This window comes from Bubalus kerabau, chromosome 1, assembly GCF_029407905.1.
Source record: "Bubalus kerabau isolate K-KA32 ecotype Philippines breed swamp buffalo chromosome 1, PCC_UOA_SB_1v2, whole genome shotgun sequence".
Taxonomy (NCBI): Eukaryota; Metazoa; Chordata; class Mammalia; order Artiodactyla; family Bovidae; genus Bubalus; species Bubalus kerabau.
In genome coordinates, this window is record NC_073624.1 from 212,216,402 (window position 1) to 212,244,373 (window position 27,972).

General features: G+C 57.9%; 2 protein-coding genes across 4 annotated transcripts; one reads left to right on the forward strand and one right to left on the reverse strand.

Moving 5' to 3' along the window:
• Nucleotides 1-6,623: 6,623 nt before the first annotated feature.
• Nucleotides 6,624-17,394, forward strand: PTBP1 (polypyrimidine tract binding protein 1). 2 transcript variants are annotated; one of them, XM_055552798.1, is made up of 15 exons: nt 6,624-6,743; nt 8,981-9,011; nt 11,411-11,486; nt 11,653-11,825; nt 11,904-12,050; nt 12,137-12,307; nt 12,385-12,495; nt 12,569-12,743; nt 12,887-12,964; nt 13,556-13,704; nt 14,810-14,843; nt 15,234-15,326; nt 15,414-15,630; nt 15,778-15,855; nt 15,940-17,394. In XM_055552798.1, exons 1-15 carry the CDS (start codon nt 6,736-6,738, stop codon nt 16,070-16,072), a joined length of 1,674 nt encoding a protein of 557 aa, XP_055408773.1. In that variant the 5' UTR covers nt 6,624-6,735; the 3' UTR covers nt 16,073-17,394. The 2 variants fall into 2 exon arrangements, with proteins under 2 accessions (XP_055408773.1, XP_055408781.1); XM_055552806.1 differs by lacking the exon at nt 12,887-12,964.
• Nucleotides 17,395-17,415: 21 nt separating this feature from the next.
• On the reverse strand, nt 17,416-26,753 carry PLPPR3 (phospholipid phosphatase related 3). Of its 2 annotated transcripts, XM_055552787.1 has the most exons (7): nt 26,269-26,753; nt 20,121-20,306; nt 19,905-20,046; nt 19,624-19,819; nt 19,477-19,534; nt 19,231-19,404; nt 17,416-18,954 (listed from the first exon to the last, which is right to left on the reverse strand). In XM_055552787.1, exons 1-7 carry the CDS (start codon nt 26,341-26,343, stop codon nt 17,596-17,598), a joined length of 2,190 nt encoding a protein of 729 aa, XP_055408762.1. In that variant the 5' UTR covers nt 26,344-26,753; the 3' UTR covers nt 17,416-17,595. The 2 variants fall into 2 exon arrangements, with proteins under 2 accessions (XP_055408762.1, XP_055408755.1); XM_055552780.1 differs by having other exon boundaries at nt 19,231-19,534.
• Between the last annotated feature and the right edge of the window lie 1,219 nt (nt 26,754-27,972).

The window sequence follows — 27,972 nt, forward strand, 5'->3', positions numbered from 1 at the left end:
GAAGCCTTAGGTCAAGGTCTTGAGGGACCGGCCCCTCCTACAGGCCCTGCAGAGCCAGCTTCCTGGGGCAGCTGGCCACCTTGGGGCCACATCACCGCTCTGGGAAGGGGAGCCCACATCACATGGCCCCTCCCCATGTCTCTGTCTTCTCTTCTCAGAAGGACACCACCCTTGGCATGAGGGCCACCTACTTGGGGTGACTCAGCTCCTGACATCTGTGAAGACCCTGGTTCCAAACAAGGTTGTGTTCCTGGTGCCGGTGGTCAGGACGTGGGCATCCCTTGAGGACCCAACCAACCCCTGGTGGGGTCTCTGTGGGTCCCTCCTGCACACGAGCCCAAACTCCAAGTGCTCCCCCATTAGAAGGCCTGGATTCGATCCCTGGTCTGGAAAATAAGATCCCACAAGCCACAGTGGGTGGCCAAATAAATACAAATTTAAAACAAAAAATCCACATGGGACCAGTGGCCACCTCACCAGGTGGCACAGATTCAAACAATAGCATGTTCTGGTTTTTCACAAATTCTGTATCTGTGAATTCAGCTTCTCGCTGAAGTTGATTTGTATTTATCTGTAAAATGTATTGTTTTATTGTCAGTCAATGTGCCCGGTGCTCCTGTGGTCACTCTTTAACACACTATGGCATCCGAGCCCAGGAGATGTGGAACCAGGACTCTGCCTCTGGGTCTAATCCAGGATGGAAGCCAGGGTCTTTTCCTTGCTTGTTTAGTGCCTGGTTTTTCACATTAGGGCTTTTTGTGGGTGATTTTGAATAAAAGTATTTGACCTAAGTTTTTCTATGGCCCTGCTAGCCACTGAATCAATATATGTTGAATAAGGGGTCTTCAAACAGAAACTTGCAGGAAACAAGATGTGTGTTGAGTAGTTGGTGATGGTGTTTTGAGCAGAGAGGCTCAAAGGACCCTCACTCACCCTGCATTGCCCCCAGGACTGGGGATCTGTGTTCCCCAAGCCAGGACTTGCTGCAACTTTACAGACTGGATGTGAGAAAGATGACAATCACCAGGATTTTCTTTTTTAAAATATTTATTTGGCTGTGTTTGGCCCTATTAGTTGTGAGTGGGCTTAGTTGCCCTGCGGCATGTGCCATCTTTGTTCTCCAACCAGGGATTGATTGATTGCATCCCTTGCACTGCACAGTGGATTCCTGACTACTAGGGAAGTCCCATCACCTGGATTTCTAAGCAGAATTTTTACTGAGCTGCAACTTACATGCAGCAAAACACCCCTTCAAGCTGCCATGCTTAGCCACTGACTCCCCAAGAGCGTCCAATCCCGATTTCTGGCACCGTGGGTGCGTTTTGCCTGATGCTGAGCTTCCATTTGTACGCTTGGAATGAAGGTTTACCTGGCTGGTCTCTGTGCTTCTCCACTGCCACGTGGGCTCCTGAGTGGAGGCACCACATGCCTATCTGCATCCTTTGGGCAGTTGCTCACCTCCTTTCTTTCCAGTGTTTGTCTGTTATGTCCTTTTGTCAAAGCTACTACGGAGTTTCTTACCCAGGTTTTTGTTGACTGTTGTGTAAGCATGAAGGAGCACAAGTGCCTGACCTTAGGGAAGGCATACAGGCGACTTTTTAAGAAACTGCCAAGCTGTTTTGCCAAGTGGCTGCACTGCCCGCTCCCCAGCAGCATTTAGCGTTCACCTGCCCCATCCTCGCCAGTGCTGTCATTTCTGGTCTTCATCCTAATAATTTCTTAAAAACAGGTTTATTAGATACAATTCACATATCCATACTGCCTAGCCACTTGAATGGTTTTCAGTCTATTCACAGAGCTATGCAGCGATCAATTTTAGAACAATTCATCACTGGGGAAGAAATGCCAGACCCTGACAGCCACTTCCCAGCCGCTGACAGCCAGGAACCCAATGTCTGTGAATCTGTCTGTTCTGGACGTTTCCCATCAGCGGAATCACACCCTGTGTGTCCTCCTGTGTCTGCTTTTTTCACTGAGCATCGTGTTCTCAGGGTCCGTCCATAGGGCATCTCTCCTTTTCATGGCTGAGAGATGTTCCTGCGTGTGGAGGGACCACGTTGTGTTTATCTGTCAGTGGTCACCTGGGTTGTTTTCACTTTGGGACTGTTGTGAATCACGCTGCTGTGGTCATGCGTGTTCAGGGTTTGTGTGGACATCTGTTTTTGTTTCTTTTGGGCGCATACCATAACTTTTGGGTCAGGTGATAACTCTACTTTGACCATCTGAGGACTGGCTAGACTGTTGCCCTCCCTCCTTGGTGCTCCCATAAAGGCAGAGCAGCCTGGGTAAAGCTCAGGCAGGGATGGGGGTGGGGGTTCCAGGCTGACAGGCCCCAGGCAGTCCACTCAGCCTCTCTGGGCTTGGGAAAAGGAGACTGTTTCTGACTCAGAGGATTAGAGTTAAAACAGAGCCTGTAGGGAGGCACCAGCACAGGTTGAGCTCCCAAGGGTGTGGATGGGCAGGCGGGGGGTCGGGGGGCAGCGTTGCTCCTGTCCCAGGCAGGGTCTGGGGACACTGTGGGTCCTTCCTGGAGGGAGCGGCTGGCCTGCTGATTTCGGCAGATAAGGTTTGCACGTTGGTCTCAGAACCTGGGGCCGGGGAACCTGCTGTTCCTGAAGAACCCCGTCAGGGGGCAGGAGGCAGATTCCCCTGTAAATGTTCTCAGGCCTGAGTGAACATTAAGTGTCTGTTCTACCCCTGAGTTCTGGAGGCTGGGGTGGGGGTGGGGCTCCAGCCCGGAAGGGCTGAAGATAGCCTCTCAGGTCAGCACACTCAAGGCTCCGTCCCACAGAAATCTGAAAATGAGTCAGAGAGGCTGGTCTTCCCAGGTAAAGAACCCAACCTGCTAATGGAGACATAATGAGATGTGGGTTTGATTCCTGGGTCGGGAAGATCCCCTGGAGGAGGGCACGGCAACTCACTCCAGTATTCTTGCCTGTAGAATCCCATGGACAGAGGAGCCTGGCGGGCTACCAGCCATAGGGTCACAGGTCAGACAGGGCTGAAGCAACTTAGCAAGAGGCTAGGAGACCTCGCTTACTCCTTGGAAGAAAAGTTATGACCAACCTAGATAGCATATTGAAAAGCAGAGACATTACTTTGCCAACAAAGGTCCGTCTAGTCAAGGCTATGGTTTTTCCAGTGGTCATGTATGGATGTGAGAGCTGCACTGTGAAGAAAGCTGAGCGCCAAAGAATTGATGCCTTTGAACTATGGTGCTGGAGAAGACTCTTGAGACTCCCTTGGACTGCAAGGAGATCCAACCAGTCCATTCTGAAGGAGATCAGCCCTAGGATTTCTTTGGAAGGAATGATGCTAAAGCTGAAACTCCAGTACTTTGGCCACCTCATGCGAAGAGTTGACTCACTGGAAAAGACTCTGATGCTGGGAGGGATTGGGGGCAGGAGGAGAAGGGGACAACAGAGGATGAGATGGCTGGATGGCATCACTGACTCGATGGACGTCAGTCTGAGTGAACTCCGGGAGTTGGTGATGGACAGGGAGGCCTGGTGTGCCTCGATTCATGGGGTTGCAAAGTTGGACACGACTGAGTGACTAAACTGAACTGAACTGAGGAGACCTTGGGGCTGGGGGTCGCTGGTGGTGGGGGTGGGGGGTGGGTAGGGGTGGCTATCGCTGCTGTGATCAAGGCAGTGAATAAACACAGGACCAAATACTCCGGAACTACCCAGCCATTTCCATTTGAAACACTGGGGAAAGCCCATGGGGAGGAAGGGGGCAGTGGCCCAGGCCTGCCGCTTGTGTTGACAAAGGAGTAAACTGAGGCAGCCCCAGCAGATCTGAAAAGAGAAATTTTGATAAGACCCAGCGGTCACTGCCAGCGCATGGGACACTGACCCCCATCTGGCTCCCGCCCACCTCCCTTGCTCCGGCCCTGGAAAGTATCATTTTCAGAATTCTCAGACAATTGCAAGGTGATCACACATCCACATTCAGCCTAAATCATTGATGAGGCAGGCAGCTGGCAGGTGAGCTGAGCAGGAGCAGGCAGACAGGGAGGCCAGCCAGCTCCCATGAACCAGGGCGCTGATCCAGCTGAAACGTGGGGCCCAGGGGCTCCCCGGACACCTCCGCTCAGTGCAAATGTGGAAGGCCTGCCTGCCAGCAAACTTTCATGTCTGATCCAGGTTCCATAGGGGGTCCTGGGCTAATGGGTGGCTCCCAAAATGGTTGTGTCCACATCCTCCATCCCCCACCATAACCCCCCCTCAGGATGGTTTGCAGGTGAGATGAAGGGTGGTGAGTGACATGAGATCATCCCGCAGTCTCTAAATCCAAGGACAAGGGTCCTTTTTAGAGACACACAGAGGAAGGACAGAGAGGGAGAAGAGGAGCATGTGACAACAGAGGCAGGGACTGGAGGGATGTCACAAGCCAAGGACACCTGAGCCCTCAGAGCTTCATGAAGCAGGAAGGATGCTCCGCTGGAGTCTCTGGAGGGAGCTTGGCCTTGTGGACACTTCAGTTCCAAACAGAGTGAGAATAAACCTGTTGTTTTATGTCACCTAGCTTGTGGCACTTTTCCCATTTGAGCAGGGGCTGTCTTCTCCCTATTATGTTCTGGTGGCAGGCAAGACAGAAATTCTCAACCGTTTTGAAAGGCTGGGAGGCTGTTCTGATGAGAGGGCCTGCCTTACAGCAGGCAGTGAAGGAAGGCGTGAAGGAACCTTCCTTAAGGGGAAAGCCTTGCACAGAAGGCCTATGTAAATGAGGTCAGAAACCAAAAGGTGCTGGCAGTGTGGGGTTCTGTGGGGCCACAACGTCGGCTTGGGCTTTCTTGAGCCTGGACGGTGGTGATCACAAGTGGTTTTGAATAGATTCCAACCGTTTAGATCCATGCTGGGAATCTGGTGGAGGGTCCGTGAACCTGGCTGCCCCCTCCTTTCCTTCTGGTCCACGGACACTCCCGCGTCTCCAACCATCCTCTCTGCTGTCACGGCGGAGGTGGGGGGAGGGGGGGCGCATCCCTGGCACCAGTCACTATGGCAACAAAGATGAGCAGCTGCCCTTGGTGGTGCCCAGAGCGGAGGGCAATGGGAGGCCTGGGGCCAGCCAATCCGCAGGAATGTGCCGGGGATTCGCCCAAATCCACCGGGACATTCCTGATTAGCCATTCCTGGGCTTCAGTTGGCCTTCGGCGACACAGCCAGCCAAGGACCGCAGGGCGGAGGCCTCCGTGGAAATCAGCAGCCGCCCCCAATGCAAGAAAGCCCTCTGGCTTCGAGCCGGGTTTCAAGGCTCCTGGGCCCCGTCCAGGCCGGAGCGGCCCTGAGATGAGAACTGTTGCCATGACTTCGCCCAAGCTAAACCGACCTGAGAGGCGGGAGCAAGGGCCCCTAAGCAACTGGTCTTAGGGAAGCCAGAAGGCTCATTTTTTCTCTCTCTAGGCTGGTACCAGTTAAATTTCCTTTTTAGCACGACTTACAGCAAACGGTATTGAGGCCAATGTCCTCTATTTATTGAACGTCTAAGCCACGCTGCAACTGCGCCAGCCCTGGATGCCCGTCATCTCCCAGATGCTTCCAGAAGTCTGGAGGACCGGACCGGACCGCCGCGGGCCCTCCCTGACTCCGTCTGCGCCTCTCCCCTCGTCCCCCGCAGCCGCCTGGTTTCCGTCTCCTATCCCGAAGGCTCCCTTATCACCCACAGCCCTGTTCCACTCTTGGTATCGGCGTTCTCCGGGATAAGTTTGCAGTGTTCCTCTCCCGAGATGGAGACCCGTCCCGTCCCGAACATCCCGGGACGGCGAAGTCGGCTCTACGCGCCCCGGGTCTCAAGTCCCCTGCGTGCTGGACGGGTGGGTAGCGTCCACCCTGCACCCCAGGGCTTCAGTTTCTCCCCATTGCAGCAGGCAGGCCGGGTCCACCCTGAACCCCGGGCCTCGTTTCCCTCCATTACAGACAGGCAGGGAGGGGTTCGCCGTGCGCCCCGGACCTCAGTTTCCCCACCCTTGCAGTTACGCGAGGGGATCGTGGTCAGGGTTCGCTGCTCTGGGGCGGACAAAAAACAGAGGCCACTCGTGGCCTCGTCGTGCCGCAGGCTTTGTGGCCAGCAGTGGAAAGAGCCCCGGCGTCTCCAGAAAGCCTTAAGCCGCTGCCATTGCTCCGCTCGCTAACCTGAGTAACGTCTGAATTCGAAAGGGACTTCGGCCAGGTGCCCACAAACAAGATGGAGCCCTGTAGGTTTCCTGCCCGACTTCAAGATGGCAGTGAGCCTCCCATTGACATCACGCCCGAGGTCGAGGTGGTCTCTGCCCGTTTGCAAGATGGCGGGAGGCTGGGGAAAGCACGCTTCCCACCGCCTGATCCGCCACGTACCCACTCCCAAGATGGCTTCTCCCGCAAAGCCCCACAAACGAGGTCAGCTCCGCTAACTGGCTCTGGCGCCATCACATGGTCTCACCTCTTCGCACCTCCTCCGACTCAACGGGCCATTTCCGCCTCGAGCTCTGACGGACGGCCGCCTTATCCAATGCCCGCTTGCCACTGTTCTTGGGCCCACCCCTCGAGCGACCTCCTAGCCATTGGGAGGCGCTGGCGGGGTCCGAGGGGGCTCGCCCCGCCCATCTGCGCGGCGGGAGCCAATGGGCAGAGCGCGCGGGGGACGTGTTCGGGCGTCTCCGCCATTTTGTGAGTCTATAACTCGGAGCCGTTGGGTCGGTTCCTGCTATTCCGGCGCCTCCACTCCGTCCCCCGCGGGTCTCCTGTGTGTGCAATGGACGGGTGAGTAGTACTGGTTCGCGCTCCCTGGCGCCTATATCGCGATCCAGCTTTTGCCTCGCCGCCGCCCCGGCCTCTTCGGGGCGGTACATTCGGGGCGCCGCTCCGCCTCCACTCCAGGCCCTCGGGCGCCGCCGGGGTTTCTCTCCCTTCCCCCAAGTTCTGGCGCGGTTGCGGCCCGGGATGAGTAGCCGGACGAGAGGCTGTAGGGATCGGGGGCTGGGGGCGGCCGGGCCGAGCCTTGTCCGCTTCCGGTGCCCACGCGGCCCGTCCCGAGAGCACGCGGCGGCTGCGCCGCCCTTCCCGCTTCCCGTCTGGGCCCCAAACGCACGCGCCGCCTTCGGCCCGCCGTGTGGCCCTTCCGGCGCCCCGTACAGTTTCCGCGCGCCCCCTGAGGTCCCCCGCGCGCGTGCGCGGCTCCGCGCGCTCTCGGCAGCCCTGTCGCGCGTGCGCGGCCTTTCCCGCCGCGCGGACTCTACTCCGGCTTCCCCCGCCCGCCGCGGGCCCGGGCGCGGCTGGAGACGCCGCCCTCCCGCCCGGAAGGGCGCGGGCCCTCCGCCGCCCCCTTTGTTCCCGCCCGGCGTCCCGGGGTGGTGCCCCGGGCGCCTTGGGGGCGGGGCGGCTTCGGACCTGAGCCCGCTCCCCGCGTGCTGAGGTGTCGGTGCAGGCAGCGCGGCGGCGGGGCTCCGCCTTGGGAAGCTAGTAGAACCCGGTGGAGCTGCGTTCTCGAGTCTGGGCCCCGCGGGAAGCGTCTGGGGGCAGTTGCGGATGTCTTGTGATGGGGAGCTTCGAGCCAGCCCTGTTTCCTCTGTCGGCCCTACCGGGCGGGGCGGGCAGTTACCAGTGCCCGGAGGGTCACGTGCCTTCGGTGCCTCGGGTTTGAAATGATAGGTTGCAGGCTGAATTAAGGTTAGCCTTTTAGAAAAATTGCTGCAACAAGAGGAACTTGATCTCGTGGTCTGTCGTCCGCTTAGGCTGGGACATACCTTCCCAGAGAAGCCCCTTCCTGAGCCGGGAGCCGGGAAGCCCGCCGGTCAAGCCCGGTGGGAAGAGCTCTCCTGGCCCCCTGGTCAAGTTTCGGAGTTTCCCTTCCTCCTCACGGAAACGTAGTTTGGGGCGCGTCTGCGGCCTCTGGTCGGTTGTGTGGTTGCCTAGGCAGCCGGGCCTGGCCTGCTGGTGCAGCTGCAGTTTGGCCTGCCTTTTTGAAAGTCGGGGGACCTTTTGCAGAAAGGCCATCTTCTGTGAAACACTTCCTGCGTCTGCGGTCCTCCCTGAGTAGGAAGCCGCCAGCCGTCCTGGGTTAGCAGTTGGGAAACTGCGTGCTTTTCATTCTTTGTTTTTCTGGGAAGTTGTTTCTTGGCTCAGTAAGATTTTTAAAAATCGTTGACATTAACCCTTAAGGTTTTTGTGGGGAAGAAGTGGCAGTCCCACGGCACAGGCTGGTGAGGCTGTGGGAGGGTCGGATCCCAGGTTGTGGTGAACTCTGAGCCTGATGCTGCAGGCAGTGGCCCCAGGGCCTCTGTCCGCCAGGGGCTTGGCCAGGGGACATGTGACATCATGGGAGGCTCTGGTCTCCTGTGATGGCAGGCTGGTGGCCAGGTGACCTGGTGGGGTGTAGCTGGCCAAGTTCTCCTGAGCAGACCCTTCCTGAGTCTTTAGGTGGCACCCTTCAAGGGCTCTACTGTCCCGAGGGCTTGGCCTGCAGGACCCTGGAGCCTGGGGCAGTCACACACACCCTGCCTTCCCTAGCAGGTCACATGGACCCTGGTTGATGAGTAACTGGTGTCCCTTTTATCTGATCCTTTTCACTGGATCGACCCCTTCTCAGTCCCCTGGGGCGGCAGCTCTAACCTTGGGCTCCTGAGTTGCCTTTTCACAGCCTGCCTTTTGCTGGAAACCTCTCCCAAGCACTGCTTGTTTCTAGAAAGCAAGCAACAGCATTTCAATCTTAATTAGCATCTAGTGTCTTTCTGAGGGCCTGCGGAGGGGGTGTCTTTGTCTTTGGATGCATCGGAGGCGGGGCCGGGGTCTTGCCGGGAGGGAGGGAGGGGAAAGGAACCCGAGGACAATGATGGCTCCTTTTCAAGTGGCGATTAGAGAGAGGACACCTCCCTTCCCTTCCCCTAGCCGCCTCATTGCTGAAGTCCTGGAGCAGGGGCTCCTGCCGCCCCTGGAGCCCATGCTGCTGGCATGTGGTGGGTGCTCCTTGCTGATGTCTCCTTTTCTCTCTCTCTCTGCAGCATCGTCCCAGACATAGCAGTTGGTACAAAGGTAGGCACTGGGGACGTCGCTTTCTCCTTCCGCCCGTTCACTCTGCGGCCTGTGTGCTCCCATTGCCGGGCTGGGGGTGGGGGGTGGTGTGCCACAGCCTGCTCTGTAGTAGGAGTGTGGGGTGGGTGGCTCCTCTGAGGTGAGGGGCACCCGCCCTGACTTCAGGACCTTTCCCCTGAAGTCCAGAACTGCATCTGGTTGGAGCTGGGATGCCCGCGGGCTGATGGGACTCTTGACAGTTTCAAGTGGAAAAAGTGGAAGTTTCTTCCCCAGGCCGTTTAAGGGGTGGGCATGGGTCGGGAGGATCCCTGGGGACTCTGGGGCGGATGGAGGTGCTTCTGAGGATGTTCTCATTGAGCTCACTTTTGCTCCGAGAAGGGGGCCTCGCTGGCAGAGACCGGGTGTCCACCTCAGCCCTGGGGGTAGCCCATTATCCCTGGGAGCAGGCGGCAGCTAGTTTCTGGCTGTGGGGCCTGGGCTGGTTTCGGTTTTCCCAGGTGGACTCTTTACACGCAAGCCTTCCTGATCTTCCTGCAGATAAAACCTGTTTGTTTGGTGGCGAGAGGAGGGAGGGAGGGGGATCTCATCCAGGTGTGCTTGTAACTGGCACGGTGACACCCCCCACCCCCCTGTTTCCGTGGGGGCCCATCCAGCCAGGCCGCTTCCAGAGGCTGAGGGTGCACCAGCGTGGGTGCCTCCGGGAGGGCATCCTGGGTCCCCTCTCTCAGGATAAGCACGAGCTGTGCCCCGAGTGACAGGTGTTGGGATGTTAGTGGTGCTTAGCTGCTGCTGTCCCTGGCTCCGGGCACGCTTCGGGGGCTACCTGGTGGTGCTGAGTTGATTTTAGAGCAGGGGCTCTAGTGCAGCTTGGCCTGCCCTTTGTCCCCCCAGGGTTCTGTCCGTGTGCGCTCTCTGCGCCCCCAGTGGGCAGTCCCTGCTGAGCTTCTGGTCACTACCTGCACTTCCTTATGCTAGAGGGAGGGGGGTTGCCAAGTGGGCAGACCACATAGGTATTCATGCCAGGAAATCTGCTGTGAAAAGGGAGTTGGAGCTAAGAACGACCCCCTCTGGAGGGAGTTCTTCCCCCGTCCATCACCTGTTGACAGGAGCTGAGATGCCCTTTATAAGGTTGTGCAGCCAGCGTCTGTGTGGGAGCCCTGTCTATTCTTGTCTAGCTCTGGCCAGGGGGCTTTTGTGACCTGAAGGGAGGGGTTGGTAGGCCTCCAAGTCGACTTCCCTGCCGCTTAGGTGGGAATGAGGCTCAGGTGTGTTCCACCTGGTTTCTGGTTTGTTTAGCCTGGAAGAGTCCAGGTCTCCACCCCCCCCCCCACCCCCGCCCCACGCCAGGGCAGTGAGGAAAGTCATGATGGGGCAGGTCTGCCTGCTGGTGGGGCTGTTAACACTTTGCTTCATTTACATCCAACTCCAACCTGTACGCATTAAAACCAAGCAGTGCTCTGAGCAGCCTCTGGTGCTGGGGAGTTTGGGGTCTGGGTTCGGCGGCGTGCCTATAGCTGGCGGTCTGGCAGTGAGGAGGCCCAGAACATTCTGTTAGCCTCATAGCCTTGGCCTGGCTGTGCCCACTTTTCTGTCCTGAGGGCTGGGGAGGGGGTCAGCGCCTGAAGGGGCTCTGGGGCACTTCAGTGCTGGACCACGGAAGGTGGGGAGGTGTCCTGTACGTGGAGCCTGCTTGTTTGTAAGTGGCTGAACTGGCTGGCAGTTTAGGGGAAGGGCAGAGATAAGGTGTCCTTGATGTGAGGAGGGCGAGCTGGCGGAAAGGCAGGTTGAGGGAGAAGAAGGGTCAAGGCTGGGAGGCTGGTCTCCTGTTGCTGCCAGGCGCTGGTGTCATGTATCGAGGAAATCACAGGCGGATGGCCCTCTGGGGTCTCATCGCCCAGCCGGCAGGAGGCTGTCTGCCTTTCTCCCTGCTTAAGCGGCTTCTCAAGGGGTTCTGGGAGTTGATTCTATTAGATTGAGACTAACAAGGGAATTTCTGGAGATAACATGGGCTGGGAGCCCACCCACAGGGGCAGTTGGGGAGCCTGTTGGTCACCAAGGTACCTGCCGCCTGAAGAGGTGGTGTTTCTGGTTGCTGGGCTCCGGTTTCCTCAGACTGGAAAGTAGGACATACTCCTGCGGGTGGCCACAGGGGGACAAGGGGGCTTTGTCCTCACGGGCCTTGAGCCTGAGCCATGCAGACCCCAGACACTGGTGAGGGGGGTGGGGAGATGGAAGGTGGAGGTGGCCATGACACGCAGAGGCCTAGGAGGGGACAGCCTCTGTCCCTTCCTGGGGAGAGCCCCAAGGGCTCCACCGGCGGGAAAGGAACTATGTGGGCCCTGGTAGGGAGGGTCAGGGGCCGCAGCGAGGACACTGGGTTCACCTTGCTTCTCTTGCAGCGGGGATCTGACGAACTCTTCTCTGCCTGCGTCACTAACGGACCCTTTATCATGAGCGGCACCTCGGCGTCCACAGGTAACCCCACCCGCCCACCGCCCTGCCTGGTCCCTGCACCTGCCTACTGCACAGTTCTGGGAGCCAGGTGTGGGGACTACTTCAGCCCGGAAACCTCCCAGTGCCGGGGAGGGCCCCGCTCTGAGGGAGCCTGGGGTACCCTATGTGACTCCGTGCTTTTTTGCAGCAAATGGAAACGACAGCAAGAAGTTCAAGGGGGACAGCAGGAGTGCAGGCGTGCCCTCCAGGGTGATCCACATCCGCAAGCTGCCTGGCGATGTCACCGAGGGGGAGGTCATTTCCCTGGGGCTGCCCTTCGGAAAGGTCACCAATCTCCTGATGTTGAAAGGGAAGAATCAGGTATGAGGCCTGGGCCAGTTGGGGTGGGTCCCAGAGGCATCCCTGGTATGAGTCAGCTCACCCTGTTCCCATGCCCAGGCCTTCATCGAGATGCACACAGAAGAGGCTGCCAACACCATGGTGAACTACTACACGTCGGTGACGCCTGTGCTGCGCGGCCAGCCCATCTACATCCAGTTCTCCAACCACAAGGAGCTCAAGACAGACAGCTCCCCTAACCAGGCGGTGCGGCACCCTCAGGTGTGGGTGGGTGGGGGCAGGGTGGGGCAGGCGGGGTTGGGGCTGGGGGACTCACAGTACTGTCCTCACAGCGGGCCCAGGCGGCCTTGCAGGCTGTGAACTCAGTCCAGTCAGGAAACCTGGCCCTGGCAGCCTCGGCCGCGGCGGTGGATGCGGGCATGGCCATGGCTGGCCAGAGCCCAGTGCTTAGGATCATCGTGGAGAACCTCTTCTACCCAGTGACCCTGGACGTGCTGCACCAGGTAAGGGCACTGGGCTTCAGCTGTGGGCAATGGGGCTGGTGCCTGGGCCCAGGCTGACCCACCACCTTCTCCCACAGATCTTCTCCAAGTTTGGCACTGTTCTTAAGATCATCACTTTCACCAAGAACAACCAGTTCCAGGCATTGCTGCAATACGCGGACCCCGTGAGCGCCCAGCACGCCAAGCTGGTGAGTGGTCCCCAGGGCAGCCGTGCCTCTGGCTGCCAGGCACCTGCTGACAGCCTCCTCACTGTCCCCACAGTCGTTGGACGGCCAGAACATTTACAACGCATGCTGCACACTGCGCATCGACTTCTCCAAACTCACCAGCCTAAACGTCAAGTATAACAATGACAAGAGCCGCGACTACACGCGCCCTGACCTGCCGTCCGGTGACAGCCAGCCCTCGCTGGACCAGACCATGGCTGCTGCCTTTGGTGAGACGCCGGGGGCAGGCCACCCAGGCAGGACTCGTAGTTCAGGCTAGGCGCCCGCACAGCCCACCCCGCACTTGCGGGTGGGGCCCTGGCAGCCGGCTCGCACCCGTGGGTGCGATGATTAGTGTCTCGTTTGTTTCTAGGTGCGCCTGGTATAATGTCAGCCTCTCCGTATGCAGGAGCTGGTTTCCCTCCCACCTTTGCAATTCCTCAAGCCGCAGGTACTCACACACTCGCCCCAGCGCCGCCTCTGCATGTCCACATCTCGCCAGTAGCTCTGCTTCCCCGGCGGCCAACGTGGCGCAGTACGGGAGTCTAGCCTCCTGGGCGCGGAGTCTGGACAGGGCAGGCGTGGCCGGGCTGCTGAGCCCGCTGAGGACCAGCGCCTGTGGTTGGAGGGATGCGCCCCTAGTAGTGCATTTTGAGCGGCCTGGTAAGCGGAGCGGCATGCGCTGGGTGAGCACACCTGAGCGTCCCTCCCGGGGGCCAGGCGCCCACACGCGGAATAGTCTTGAGCCTGTTATGCCCGGCATGCTGTTTGCATGGTGACGGGCACCTGCGTGCACGCACAGCCGAGGCCACCGGGCTCGATCCTGCGTCTGAGAAGCCTGAGTCTTCTGTGTTGTTGGCACATATAGATGGTCAGGCCAGTACGGTGGTGTGCTCTGAGGAGCATGGAGGGTCGCAGGGCTGGGGGCCAGGCTGATGCCCCCACCCACCCCCCGCATCTCTGTTTGCATGAGGATGGGCAAGACCGATTTCCTTGTGGAGACTGTGGGCACCACACTCAGCTAACCCCATTCATCCTGCAGGTCTCTCTGTTCCTAATGTGCATGGGGCTTTGGCCCCTCTGGCTATTCCGTCGGCAGCGGCAGCAGCAGCGGCAGCAGGCCGGATCGCCATCCCAGGCCTGGCGGGGGCAGGCAACTCTGTCCTGCTGGTCAGCAATCTCAACCCTGAGGTACGTGGCGCCTCCGGGAATTAGGAGTTGGGAGTGCCCCTAGTCGTAGTGCAGATGGAGCCTCTGACCGGGCACTGGGCACTGGGCTCTGGAGCTGGGCCAGGCCCAGCCAGTGCCCATGGGCGTCCCCATCCTCCTCTCTGCGCTGACGTCACTCACTGCTGCCTCCTTTCCCGCAGTGCTTGGAGTTCTCTTGTTTCCTTAACATCTTAATTTATGTTCCTAATTTCACGATGTTGAGAGTTGAAGTATTTGGTACATGAGAACAAACTTGAAATTTCCAGCCCAGCGAACCTTGGTCTGCAGAGGGGTGCCTTGAGGGGAGGGTGCAAGCTGAGGCCACCCGGTAGTCCCTGAGGTGGCAGCCAGGCCTGGCTTGTCTTGGGGCTGGATTAGCTCAGGGAGCTGGGGTCCAGTGAGCGAGGCTCAGTATTTGCTTCTCGAAAGACGGGGTTCTTGTTTAATGAGCTGCTCTCCTGCCTGTCTGACCTCGTGTGACTCTCAGTCTCCCCAGTCCTGTCCCAGTTCCTCTGGCCAAGCTGTCCGCTCGCAGCGCCGGGCGAGCCTGACTGGAGGCTCCGGTGCGGGCTGAGGAGACGGTTCCTGGAGGGCCTGGTTGGGGGAGCGAGTGGGGGGCCAGCAGGCGCCGCCTCTTCCCCGCGGAGGGTGCTCCGGCTGTCTGCCCGGCGTGTGGCCTGTAATGTGTGTGGTCTTGACTGATGGGGCACCGCGTGTTTTCTTATGTATTTACTGACCTGTGTTTTTGCTACTTTTTTTCTTTTCTCCCCTTCCCCTTTCCCAATTTTTTTTCTTGCCCTGATCCGGAATTTCTTTGCCAACTGACTGCACGGTACTTCTGCTTCCTGTTGTTGCTTGAAACAAAACAAAACCATAAATAAATAAAAAAAAAAAAAAAACAAAATTCCCCCTCAAACCCTGCTCTCCGGAAACCAACCTGCCCTTGAATATTAACATCCTGACAACTTCATCATCCATCAACCTGCACGCCTGCGGGGCTGCCTCCTCGTGGTGGACGATTGGCAACTCGCCCCCTGACCTCTCCCTTTCCCTGTCCCTCGCTGCCTTGCTCTGCTGTCCTCTAAAGAGAGTCACACCCCAAAGCCTCTTTATTCTTTTCGGTATGTTATCGTTCACACTTTTATTACCTTGTTTTCATGTAATTGAGGTGGTTGTTACGCCCTGAGATTCCGATGCGTGCGGTCTGGGCTGCGGTTTGCGTATTTATTTGGACTCTATAGAGCATGGTTCCCTACCCGCATGCCGTTGGCAGCGTAAATGTGTCGGTAGCATGCTACAGGATGGTTCCTTGGCAATTGACCTTTCCTGGATTTTATGGCTTCTTTGCGGAAGGCAGCCCTCCCAGTCATGCTCCCTGTGTCTAGACAGGTTCTCAGAGGCAGAATAAGCAAACTGGGGAGAGCCAGCCCTGTGTGGGAGTGTGGGTCGCGGGGACGGCGGGTGGGCGGCTGGGGCTTGGGGCTCAGCCCCCTGTCCCTGTGCTTTTGAAGGCGTGTATGGAGATGTGCAGCGTGTGAAGGTCCTGTTCAACAAGAAGGAGAATGCCCTGGTGCAGATGGCTGACGGGAGCCAGGCCCAGCTGGGTAAGGGGTGGCCAGGGAGGGCAGGGCTGTTGGTGGTACCCAGGGCCCTCAGGTCACGTATGCTGTCTCCCCCCGCCCCGCCCCCAGCCATGAGCCACCTCAATGGGCACAAGCTGCACGGAAAGCCAGTGCGCATCACACTCTCTAAGCACCAGAGCGTGCAGCTGCCCCGCGAGGGCCAGGAGGACCAGGGCCTGACCAAGGACTATGGAAACTCGCCCCTGCACCGCTTCAAGAAGCCTGGCTCCAAGAACTTCCAGAACATCTTCCCACCGTCGGCCACTCTGCACCTCTCCAACATCCCGTGAGTTCTTCTGCCTCTCAGATGCTTCCATCATCTTACCCCTCGTTTCTGCCCGCCCCCCCCGCCCGCCCCATCCCTGGACATTCCTGTCCTGAGGGAATGACCTTGACCTTGTACAGACGGGCTTACATCTCTCTCCACTTGCAGGCCTTCCATCTCTGAGGATGACCTCAAGATTCTTTTCTCCAGTAACGGCGGGATCGTCAAAGGGTTCAAGTTCTTCCAGTGAGCAGAGTCCCCTCCCCCACTGCCCCTAGGCTCCCTGGCCCCTTGCGGCTCCTCATGCCTGTGTTCCCCCACTCCTTGCAGGAAGGACCGCAAGATGGCGCTGATCCAGATGGGCTCAGTGGAGGAGGCCATCCAGGCGCTCATCGACCTGCACAACCATGACCTGGGTGAGAACCACCACCTGCGGGTGTCCTTCTCCAAGTCCACCATCTAGGCCACCACCCAGGACCAGCCTGCCGGGCACCCGGCAACAACTTCCATCATTCCAGATAAAAAGCCACTTTAAAAAGCAGCTGAAGTGACCTTAAAAGACCAGAGATTTTATTTTTTTAAAAGAGAAATCAGTTTACCTGTTTTTAAAAGAAATTAAATCTAATTCACTTGCTCACCTTGGGGAGGTGGGGTGCCAGCCTCAGGCTCTTGGTGACGGTGGATGGCACCACCCGCCCGGCCCCTGCCCGTGCCTTTGCCGCCTGCAGGGCGGGCGCTCCTAAACCCCCACTTGGCTTTCTTGTGCCTTAAACCCGCTGCCCTGGCAGGGCTTGCGGGGTCAGCCTCCCCTGGGATCATGTGCCTGGTGTGGTGGGGGGCTGTGGCCGCCACCCAATCCTTTAATCAAGTGTGTGATTCTCCCCCAGCCTTGGGGCCTCCCCGGACCCTTCCCTGACGCTTCTTCAGCTTTGTTTTCACTGTAATCTCTGTATTATGCTTCGATGCAGCTGCAGACACCTGTGCCTAGCAATATTTCCAGTTGACCAAATATTCTAATCTTTTTCATTTATATGCAAAAGAAATAGTTTTAAGTAACTTTTTATATAGCAAGATGATAAAAATGGTATGAGTGTAACCTAAACTTTCTCCTTGTGGTATGACCTTGTATACTGTACTTTTATTTTATTCCTTGTCATTGAGTCGCAGGGCAGGATCTAGTTTCCAGGGCAGACACAGCGGGGCCGGCATCTGCCGCCCGATGCCTTACTCACACCTGACTGTCCTTTCTCTGAGGACAAGTGCTCTTCAACTTTCAGGGTTTCTTTTTTTCCTGCAAATTTTGGACCAAAGTTTTGTTTCTGTTTTTTTCCTGCCTCTAATGCTGGGACCCCAGGAGGTGGGGCAACAGCCCTCCCCTCCGGTCTTCACGCCTCGTCCTGCACTCACGGGTCCAAGGGGTGCCCCGCACGCAGGCCTCTGCTGGCCGGCCCTCACTGGGGGCCTGGGCCTCAAGTTTCCATGTCGGGGTGGAACAAGGGTGTAAATATTTATAATTTTTTATACCTGTTGTAAGACGTGAGGGGCAGCAAACGCGGTTTTTTATGGTGACACAGATGTATATTTTGATAACAGCAATTACAGGCTCAGTATTGTAAGGAGCACGGCAGGCCCCGCCCACTGCCGGCTTGTAATGCAGAGAGAACTGAATTAAAGCAATTTTATAACAACTCCTACCTTTTCTGTAGGCTCTTTTTTCCTGTCCACATGTAGAAGGCGGTCTGGCCAGTCTGTACTGGACTCTGAATAAACTCTCTGTATCCTGCACTTGATTCCCCTCTTTATTGGGCCTGTTGATTTCACTGCTGTTTCCTCTTCTGTAAACTCAGCCATGTTACCCTTCATGTGTGGGGGTTTCGGCCCCACCCCTACACCCAGTACTCCAGAAAGACTCAGACTGTGAGCTCTTCTCCAGGATCACCTTTTATTGTCTACCAAGACCCCCCTGCCCCACCCCCACCCCCGCCCTCAGTCCTTGAACCTGCGTGCAGCCTGCATCTTCCGGTAGTAGCTCTCGGCCTCGGCCTCTCCTGCTTCCCGATCACCAAGCGCTGGGCCTGCTTTGCGCCGCAGCGTCGACTCCCGGCTGCCTGGTCCCAGCACACCATCGACTGCGCCCAGTGGGGGCAGCCCCTCACCCGTGGCAAGGTTGACAGTGGCCACGGCCCCAAACCGTGGCTCCTCCTGGTCCACGTCACTGACTGATGAGCCTGGGGAGATGCCCGGGGGCTTGGCCCCACCACGGAAGCTGCGGGCCAGGTCCCCGAGCTCATAGCCACCCTCTCCCTCCACGACCTTGGCCCCGACTCCCGCCGCCTTCCACTCCCAGGGCCCATTACCCGCAGACAGGTGGACCACAGGGTGGTGGGGTGCGTGTGCATCAATGGTGACGATGCTGGCAGAGTCGCGGTCAGATGGTGACCTGTACTGGGAGGAGTCCGAGCTGGCACTAGATGAGGAAGCCGTCTCGGCTGCCTTGGGGCCGGGTGCACCTGGAGCTTTGGACATGGCAATGACCTGCAGCAGCCGGGGCGGGTTGGCCATGCGGGGCTGGGCCGAGGCCGTGGCCACCGCAGCTCCACTCTTCTCAGCCATCATGAGCCACTTGGCCCGCACAGCTGCGCTGCTGTTGGGGGACAGGCCAGCTGCTGCCTGGGCCCCCTCCTCAGGGATATGAACCAGAGGTTGCGGTCCAGCCCGAGGCGGCAGGATGACGCGTGGCCCGAGCCCTGGCCGAGCCTGGACTGTGGGGTACAGTGAGGGAGGTGCTGGACCCCCTTCGTCCCCCTCCTCCTCCTCCTCTTCTTCCTCCTCCTCCTCCTCCTCCTCCTCCTCCTCAGCCATGGGCTCTGCGGGTGCCCGCAGGTGTGCAGGGCTGCCCTCATCCGGTAGCCCCAGGCCTCGGCCCTCCAGTGACTTCTGCTTCCATTCACTAATGAGCTGCTTGGAGCGGGAGGCGTCCAGTGGAACATGGATGGTCATGTGGCGGCGGGCGGGGTCGTCTAGCGAGGGCGTGCTGACACGGGGCAGTGTGTGGCTGAAGGTCACCATGTTCTCCTTGCCCATGGGGCTGCGTGGGGCCAGCAGGTCCACATCCACACTGGCCCGCTTTAGGCTGCCCAGCGAGGTCTTGTCGCGGGCCACGGGCCGGGGCACACCCTCCAACCGGCTGGGCGGACCTAGCTCATCGGTGCTCACGGACTTGTTCTGCTGGTACACCGAGTCATGGCCCCGCTGGGTCAGAGCCCTTAGCGCGTCCTTAGTTGGCACCGCGGCCACTGGTCTCTCTGCTGGTGGGGCCTGGAAGTTGCCCACTGCATGGCAGGCCTAGAGATGAGATGGGGACTGGGTGTGAGGCCTGTGGCTGGAGACTAGGGTCCCCACCGGGCCACAGACATGCCTTGGGGGTCAGAGAGGGGGAAGTCCACCTTTTTCCCCACAAGACAAATTCTGGCTTCTGGTTACTTTGCACATTTGGCAAGTCTGGGCTCATGAGAGTCTGCCTCCAGCTCCCAAGGGAGAAGATGGCAGCATCCCCCTGGGTGGCGGGGGTGGGGGGGGTGGCTGGCCTTCCCCCTCGGGCCTCCCTAATCGGCCCCTCACCAGGTAAGCCGCTATGCCAGCCCCAATGAGGAAGCCTGCGTAGACGTCCACAGGGTGGCTGCGGTACTGCGTGATCTGGGTGAGGCCGCAGACGCCCGCTGCAATGGCGAAGGAGAACACCAGGATGGGCTTCAGCAGCTTGGTGGTGTCCGAGATGACCGAGTTGAAGTACATCTGCCGGGGGACAGGTGGGTCGTCAGGGCAGTTGGTCCCTGTGGGGCATCTGGGGTGTGGGGCAGTACTCACCGACACGTAGACAGCAGCAAAGGCAGACAGAGTGGCATGCTGGGACGGAAAGGTCTTCCTGTAAGAAACACCCATGTGAGCCCTAAGGCTCTGGGACCTGCCTTAGTTTCCCTACATGCTTGTTGGGACAGGGCCAGGCATGCTCACCGGGCAGACAGGATGGCATGGGTGTCGTGGCCAGAGCATATATCCTGTGTGATGTAGGGATTGGCCTCACACGACGTGCCCAGCAGGGTGTAGTTGGGTTTGCAGACAGTCAGGAAGAAGGGTGCGTGGTAGCCCGTGGCCAGCTGGATCACGTCAGTCACCAGGGCCGTGGCACACAGGCCAAACACGTGGACACCTGTGGGGTGGGAGTGCAAGGGCCAGACACGGGAGCTGGGGCCAGACCCACCACCCTCGGTGTGCAGATGCCATGGGGGACTCACCTACAAAGCGCACCGTCCGCCGAAGGAAGGAGTTGAAGTTGCAGCCGCCGGCGTGTATGCTGCCCTCGGGCCCACCCGGGCCCCCGCTGCGGCCCCACAGCCGGGACTGTAGACAGTACAGCATGCCCTCGCCCACCATGATCTGTGGACATGGAGGTGCTCAGCAAGGCTCCGGCCGGGGGCCCACAGCCAGCCCCACCCTGCCCTGGGACTCACCGAGGCTGCAGGCGCAGCAAAGGCCAAGCTGAGGAGCATGAGCAGTGGGATGAGCTCTTCACTTGTCTCCACGTAGGGCATGGACAGCGTGCGGTCATAGCACTGGAAGCCCACCTTCGCTGGCTTGAAGAGGTCGGTCAGCTCCAGGAAGTAGAGGGACACGATGGAGGATGCCACTATGGGCAGCTGCAGGAAGAACGCTGGCCAGGGTCACACCACACTCATTCACTGAGTGAGTCATCCACCCACAAATTCAGTCCCGTCACTGACTTGTCCACCCATCCGTGCTGTTCACCCACTGATCAGCTCATTCATCAACTGAGTCACCCACCACCCATCTGTGCATCTAACAGAGCCATTCGTGCACCCAAGATTAATTCATCAATCCACTAATCACCCTATCAACTTCCAACATCCATCTATTCATTTAGTCATTTTCCATCCATCTGACCCTCAACCCATCTGTCTATCCGCTGATCTTCCCTTCCTTCTGTCCATCCATCCATCAATCCACCCACTGCCCCATCCACCATCCATCATCTTCCATTATCCATTCACCATCATCACCATCCATCATCCATCAATTCATCATCCATCCTTCCATCATCCACTCACCCACCTCTATCCATCTATCCCCTCATCTTTCATTCCTTCTATCCATCCACCCACCCACCCATCTAGCCATTGTCTTCCATCATCCATCCATCAATCCACAATCCATTCATCCATTTACTCATGCTTGCTTCCATCCTCCATCAGCCCATCCATCCAGCCACCACCAATTAAACCATTTATCCTTTCATCCAAACACCCACCCCTCTGTCCATCAACTTGCAACATCTGTCCATCCATTTATTCATTATCTATCTGACACTCACCTACTAACTCATCCTTCCTCCCATCTATCATCCTTCCATCCATCCACTCATCTTTTCCTTCCTTTCTTCCTTCCATTCATCCTATCTACCCACCTATCCTCCCATCCATCCACCTATCATCCATCCATCATTCCATTCATCCACTCATCCAATTATCCTTTCATCTAAACACCTATCCTCCACCCGCCAAATTCCAACATCCATCCATCCACCCACCCTCCCTTCTATCCATCCATCCATATACACATCCCTTCTGCTGTCCTTCCATCATCCATGCAATCTACCATCCATCCACCCCTCCTTCCTTCCTTCATGTATTCACCCATCCATCCACCATCCTTTCATCCACCCACACCTGCTCCCTTCCATCTGGCCACCCATCCATCCATCCACTCACTCTCCCATCCATCCATCTACCCACCTGCCATCCCCCCTCCCAAAATAAATCCACCATCCATCCATTACCCATCCATTCAATCATCCCTCCATCCATCAACCCCCATCTATTCATTTATCCATTTTCTAACCATCAAACCACTCACCCATCCACCCATCTGTTCGTCCATCTACCCATTCTCCCATCCATCCTTCCATAAATTTCCATCAGCCATCTACCTCCATCTATCTATCCACCTACCTATCCATTCACCCATGATTCATTCCTTCCTTCCCTCCACTCACTCATCCATCCATCCACCCACCTACTCACCTGCCCATGCTTCCATTCATCCTTCTGCCCACCACTCATCTACCCACCCACCCTTCCTTCCTTCCATCCACCCATCCTCACATCCATCCATGAACCAACTATCCATCCACTTACCATCTATCCATCAACCCACACATCGAATCATCAATTTGTCCAAACACCCATCCCTCTATCCATCAACTTCCAATTCTTTCTATCCATTTATTCATTTCCCATCCATCAGCCCACCCAGCCAGCCACATTACCCTGCCATCCATCATCCTCCATCCTTCTTCCACCCATCAACTTACCCACCCATCCACTCACCCATTGACCCGTCCCTCCATTAACCCATCCATCTATCATTCATTTATTCAAAAACATCATCCATAAACTTACAACTTTCCATCCATTTATTCATTATCCATCCATCTGACCACCCATGCACCCATGTACCACCCATCTATCCATGCCCTGACTATTCCACCCACCTATCATCCATCTATCCATCTCTCAACTCCATCCATCAATCCACCATTCATTCATCCATCCACTCATGCCTGTCTGGCTGTTTCCTTTCATCCACCCATATATACATCTACTTGCTCACCCATCTATCTACCCATCCATTGACCCACTCACCCACCATGCACCCACCCACCCATCCATCAACTCATTTATTCCCCCCAGTCAACTGTCATCCATCCAGTCCACCATCCATCCTCCTTTTTTCCCATCCATCCAAGCAACCATCCTCCATCATTCACCAATCAATCTACCTTCCATCCATCCACTCACATTTGCTTGCTTCTTTTTTCATTCCTTCTACCCATCCACTTACCCACTCACCCATCCTTCCATCCATCCATCCACCCACTAATCACTTCATTCATTTCTCTCCAAGGCACCTTTGCTGCCTTGAACAATCTGGGAAGGGCAGACAGGTTCCTGCCTCTTGGCCTCTTCTCTCAGGGATGGATGGATGGATGGATGCACTTAGACCTGCCTCTGGGGTCCTGCCCTCCTTGGAGACACCCTTCCTGGCTCCAGCCTGTTCATCTCTTCTGCTGCTGTTTCTCCTCTGCACCCCATACCCCTACATGCCAGCTTCACACTAAGCCCCGGGAACATGGGTGTTGGGCCTGAATAAATGAATTCTTTTGAGTTGCTCATTCATACAACTGTCCTTCTGCACAACCTGATCATGTGCCCCCAGGTGATAGGCAGAGGGCACACGTGACATTCTTTCTTGCTCAGAGCAGTTATGAGGAACAGGTGGGAGGTTGAGGTTCGGGAAAGCTGAGCTGCACCTGACCAAGTCACCAACAGTGTGCTCGAGGAGGGCAGCGGGGCAGGCTCTACACCACCACTCACTCAGCTACTCATACTACAAAGCACTGACTGAGCAGATTCCAACGGAGGCAAACCCTCCCAGTGTCCTCTGCCTCCCCTTCTGGTCCATGGGTCTCAACCTGACATATCCACTGGGGCCACTTCTGGGACCAGAGTGTAGGTGGGCCCCTAAGGGGGCTCAGTTGCCTTGGGAAGCTCCCAGCTCTATCTCTACAGTGCCTTGAGCGGGGCCTCCACCCTCCATGCAATCCTGGCTGGAGGCTTCCAGAGGGGAAATGCCAAAGTTGGGTGAGCTGGGTTTGAAGGAGCTGGGCTGGTGTCCAAGGAGCATTTATAGAGCACCTGCTGCATGAAGGCAGGAGGCCCAAGGCAGCTGAGTGAAGCAGTTCATGGCCACCTGCCTGGGCTTGCATCATGGCTCCTCCCCTTCCCTGTGCCTCAGTCTTCCAAGCTGAAAACAGGAACAATACAGTGGCCACCCTCCAGGATGTCTGTGTAGGACTGGACGAGCAAACACTGTCCAAGTGCTTAGCATCTGGCTCAGTGGGCAGATGGTGTCCGGCCACAGAGAGGGTTTAGGGTACAACTTAAAACCAGCAAATCTTTCCACTAGAGGGCCACATTGAAGACCAACCCCACGCCTTTCCAAGTCCCCGGCAAAGTGGCTGTAACGCCTGGCCAGCTCCCCCTGCTTCTCCTCCAGCCCTCTGCCCACATCTCCCTGCCAGACCCAGCTGGAAGCACCTGGTGGCAGGGGCCCCACTTCAGAGTCTGCCACTCCCTGAGGGTCTGTAAGTGCCTCCTAAATCACACCACCCACTTCTCACTGCTTCCAGAGACCCTCAGCTGAAAACCAGGAACCCCTCAGAGCATATCCGCCCCAAAGGAAAATCATTCACACACTCACAATGGCAAGCTACCGTGCTTGCTTTGGGGGCATGTGTATTTAAGAATGAATAAATGTAATACTGGGCTTCCCTGGTGCCTCAGACGGTAAAGAATCTGCCTGCAATTCAGGAGACCTGGGTTCGATCCCTGGGTCGGGAATACTTCCTGGAAAAAGCAATGACTACCCACTCCAGTATTCAGCACTAGTGGTAAAGAACTTGCCTCCCAATCCAGGAGATGTTAAGGGATGCAGGTTCGATCCCTGGGTCTGGAAGATCCCCTGGAGGAGGAAATAGCAACTAGCAACCCACTCCAGTATTCCTGCCTGGAAAAGCCCATGGACGGAGGAACCTTGTGGGATATAGCCCACAGGGTCGCAAAGAGTCTGACACTATTGAAGGGACTTACCACGCACACACAAACATAATGCTGGCAGTACAGGAAATGCACACCAGGGCTGGGATATGGCTTTGCACCTCTCGGGTTGGTCAAAATTAAACATCACCAACACAGGTGCAGACACGACTATGGGGAAACAGGCAAGTGCAGGGGCCTCAGTAGGAGGAATTTGGGGTCTTTCCACACCCTGCTCGCTAGAGATGCACAATGCAGACAAGCTCTGCATTCTGTGCAGGATGACACAGGCCAAAGAGTTTACAGTCTCCTAGTACTCTTGCCTGGAAAATCCCATGGGCGGAGCAGCCTGGTGGGCTGCAGTCCATGGGGTTGCTAAGAGTAAGACACAACTGAGAGACTTCACTTTCACTTTTCACTTTCATGCATTGGAGAAGGAAATGGCAACCCACCCCAGTGTTCTTGCTTGGAGAATCCCAGGGATGCGGGAGCCTGGTGGGTTGCCATCTCTGGGGTCGCACAGAATCAAACACGACTGAAGTGACTTGGCAGCAGGAATGTTTGTGAGACATCAAGACTAGGAACCCCCCAAACGCCCAACTCCCTAGGGCTGGCACTGGAGTACTACAGGGCAGTGAAAAATGATGGGGCGATGGTAAACAAAGATCTCTGCTAGAAATGCCAAGGGCAGGGACTTCACTGGTGGTCCAGTGGCTAAGACTCTGCACTCCCAGGAGCCCAGGTTTGATTGCTGGTCAGGGAACTAGATCCCACATGCTGAAACTAAAGATCCTGCATTCCACAACTAAGACCCTGCATGAAGCCAAAAAAAAAAAAGGCTGAGGGCAGAACCTGCATTTCTACAGGTGGTGGGGGAAGGGCTACATATGGTGAACTTGAATGGGAGGCTGGCTGTAGTCCTGTCAGACTCTTTGCCACCCCACAGACTGTAGCCCACCAGGCTCACTGTCCATGGTGATTCTCCAGGCAAGGATACTGGAGTGGGTTGCCCTGCTCTTCTGGGAATCTTCCTGATCCAGGGATTGAACTCACATCTCTTACTCTCCTGCACTGGCAGGCCGGTTCTTTACCACTAGCCCAGGTGAAAAGTGAAAGGCTGGGTGAAAGGCGTTCTGGAAAGGCACACAGGAGAGAGTAGTGGGAAACTGGGAGAAGCTGAGGGTGAGGGGCTGCCTCCGCGTGGCCTGCAGAACACTGAGGAGGAATAACCTACTGTAATAAGGATTCAAATACAAACTTGAAAAACTAACCAGGTTTTCTGCCTGTGGGGGAGGTAACCAGCTGTCTGGGTGACCCTGCTCAGGGTAGGGTTGGGTACTATCTGCTCTGGTCCAGGGGACTTCTCCACCCACGCCCAGCCTGAGCCCCTCACTCCAGCCGGGTTTCCTGGTCTGGCGAGCAGGAGGCATTGTGGGTAACCCAGGTTCTGATCAGGTGGATTCGCCTCACCAACACTTCATTAGCGCTCAGTATGTGCCCGGTGGCTGCACTTACTATCTTATTTTGCAGCACTCCTAAGGCCCTCACTACATGCGGAGCCTGTTCTGTCAGAGCTCAGGGAAGTGCACGAGCCTCCACGATTAGCAGAGGAGGAATTTCAATTCAGACACTCAGGCCTCCGGCCTTCACATTGCAGGAAGACAACACATCTATACCGCGCGCCCCCCTCCCCGCCCGCCCACCGCGCCCAGCACCTTGCTCCAGCCCCTTCGTGTGAGCTGCTGACCGGAACCCCGGACTGAAGATCCCGCCTCGAGCATCTATCCAGCTCCCGCAAAGCCCAGAACATTCTCTTGCAACTCCTACTCGTCCTGCAGAGCCCAACTGTTCTGACCGCCCTCCCCGCTCCCCCACACACCCAGGTCCCTGGCTGTGCTCGCCCCGGTCCCTCGGCGTGGGGGTCCCAAGGGCCGGCTGAACGGAGGCCTCTGCCCCGCCCCCACCAGCGCGACCTCCCCCCAGTCACCTCCACGAAGTAGAAGCAGGGCAGAAGCGTCATGCTGTCCTTCGGGCTTTTATTCTTCTCCTTGGTTGAGATCATGGTGCCCGGGGCGCCACAAACCGTAGTTGGAGGGGACAAAGCCGCGCTGGAGGAGGGGAGGCGCAGACTGAGCCCTGGGGGACCAGGTGCCCGGCGCCCGCGGAGGAGGGGCGGGCCGGGATGCACAGAAAACGACCAGGGAAACTGAGGCCGCGAGGCGGGGGACGTGGCCGCCCCTGGCGCACTGCGGTCCTGCCCAACCCTCCGGCTGCCTCCCCGGATGAAGGAGCCGCGAGAGGGCTCGGCAGAGAGGGCGGGGTCGGCCTGGTCGAGAGCCTCCGGGCTGGGGTCCCACCCGCGAGTCAGGGCTGGGGCCTCCAGGACCCCGAGGGCCGGAGCCGGTGGAGGGGTGGGGTCCGCGCTCCGCCCGCAGGCCCCTCACCTGGCGCGCCCGCGCTCGGTGGGCGGAGCTGGCGGTGGCGGGGGCTGCGGCGCGGCTGGCACAAAGCCGGCCCCGCCCCCGCGGGGGCGGAGGGGGGGCGGGGAGCGAGCGGCCCCGCCCGGCCTGAGACCCCGCGCCGGGCGGCCTGGAGGCTGCGCGAGGGGCGGGGGCTCTTTGTCTCGGCGCGTCGAGGGCGCCGCGCGCGTCCGTCGCCGTCCCCGCCTCCCTGCTCCGCGCCCTCGGTCTCTGGGTCTCTCAGATCTACGTCCCCCGCAGGGGGGAGCACGAACCGGGGTCTGCGGGCTCCTCCCCTCCCGGGCGGCTCAGATGGTCCCGGGGAGCCCCATCCAGGCTGGACGCGGGCGGGATCTCCGGGTCTCCCGCGTCTCTGCCCCCCTCCCCGGTACGCGTTTCCATGGCGAGTTCCCTGAGCGCCCGGGCCATCGGGAGACAAAAGAAGCTGGGGGTGGGGATGGGGGCGCTGTCTCACTCCCGGGCCCGCGCCTCGCCCACCTGCCCTGCATCTTCCCTCAGCCACTCGGGGTCCACCCTCCCCTGGTCCGACCGCGGCCCCTCGCCTGGCTCACAGCATCCGAGGCGCACGGCCCGGGATGCTCCGCGATGCTTGCGGGGCGGAAGGGCCCTCGTGGTGAATTCACGTGAGGCTCCTTAGGCAGCGCTTGCTGTTTGCAGGTGTTTCCACAGTCATGAGGGGTGGGGGCCAGCTAACCGTCGTTTAACAAGTGGGGAAACAGGCCCCCGGGCATTTAAATCACTGTCCACAGTCTCCAGGCCCCAGACGGCAGAATTTTGTTCGGCTCATTTTGTTCACTATCTCCTGTAAACCTAGCTCGGTACAGTCTCGGGGGAGCCGTCGAGAACCGAGACAGACCCTCAAAATCAGTCCCGCGGTTAAACGTCCAGTTGGATGGGGGTGGCGTGGGGGAGGGCTGCGCGGCCGGAGAGCCCAGTGTGTGCAGCCGGCCATACTCCAGACCCTTCCTGGCTGTGGCCTTTCTTGGGTTAAGAAAATCAACTCCATGTGTCTTCAAAGATGATCCTCCGTGTGGTTAAGGGTGAGGTCCAGAGAGCTGATCCCACCGGGGCCTCAGTTTCCTCACCTGGAAATGGGCATAACAAGATGGCTTGGTGTAGGTGACACATTTGGCATGTCTGTCCCACCTCCCCAGTCCTGATGCCCACCTGGACTCCGTTTCCCTGCCAGGCAGGGGCAGAGCCTGGGCTGG

Bases quoted from the DNA above. Each gene is read 5' to 3' on its own strand.
- PLPPR3 (XM_055552780.1), bottom strand. From the start codon at position 26,343: ATGATCTCAACCAAGGAGAAGAATAAAAGCCCGAAGGACAGCATGACG. The intron at 20,047-20,120 runs GTGAGTCCCAGG...CCATGTCCACAG, and splicing joins TTGCTGCGCCTGCAGCCTCG to ATCATGGTGGGCGAGGGCAT. The intron at 19,820-19,904 runs GTGAGTCCCCCA...CCCACCCCACAG, and splicing joins GCGGACGGTGCGCTTTGTAG to GTGTCCACGTGTTTGGCCTG.
- PTBP1 (XM_055552798.1), top strand. The intron at 14,844-15,233 runs GTATGTTATCGT...GTGCTTTTGAAG, and splicing joins AAGCCTCTTTATTCTTTTCG to GCGTGTATGGAGATGTGCAG. The intron at 15,631-15,777 runs GTGAGTTCTTCT...CTCCACTTGCAG, and splicing joins CTGCACCTCTCCAACATCCC to GCCTTCCATCTCTGAGGATG.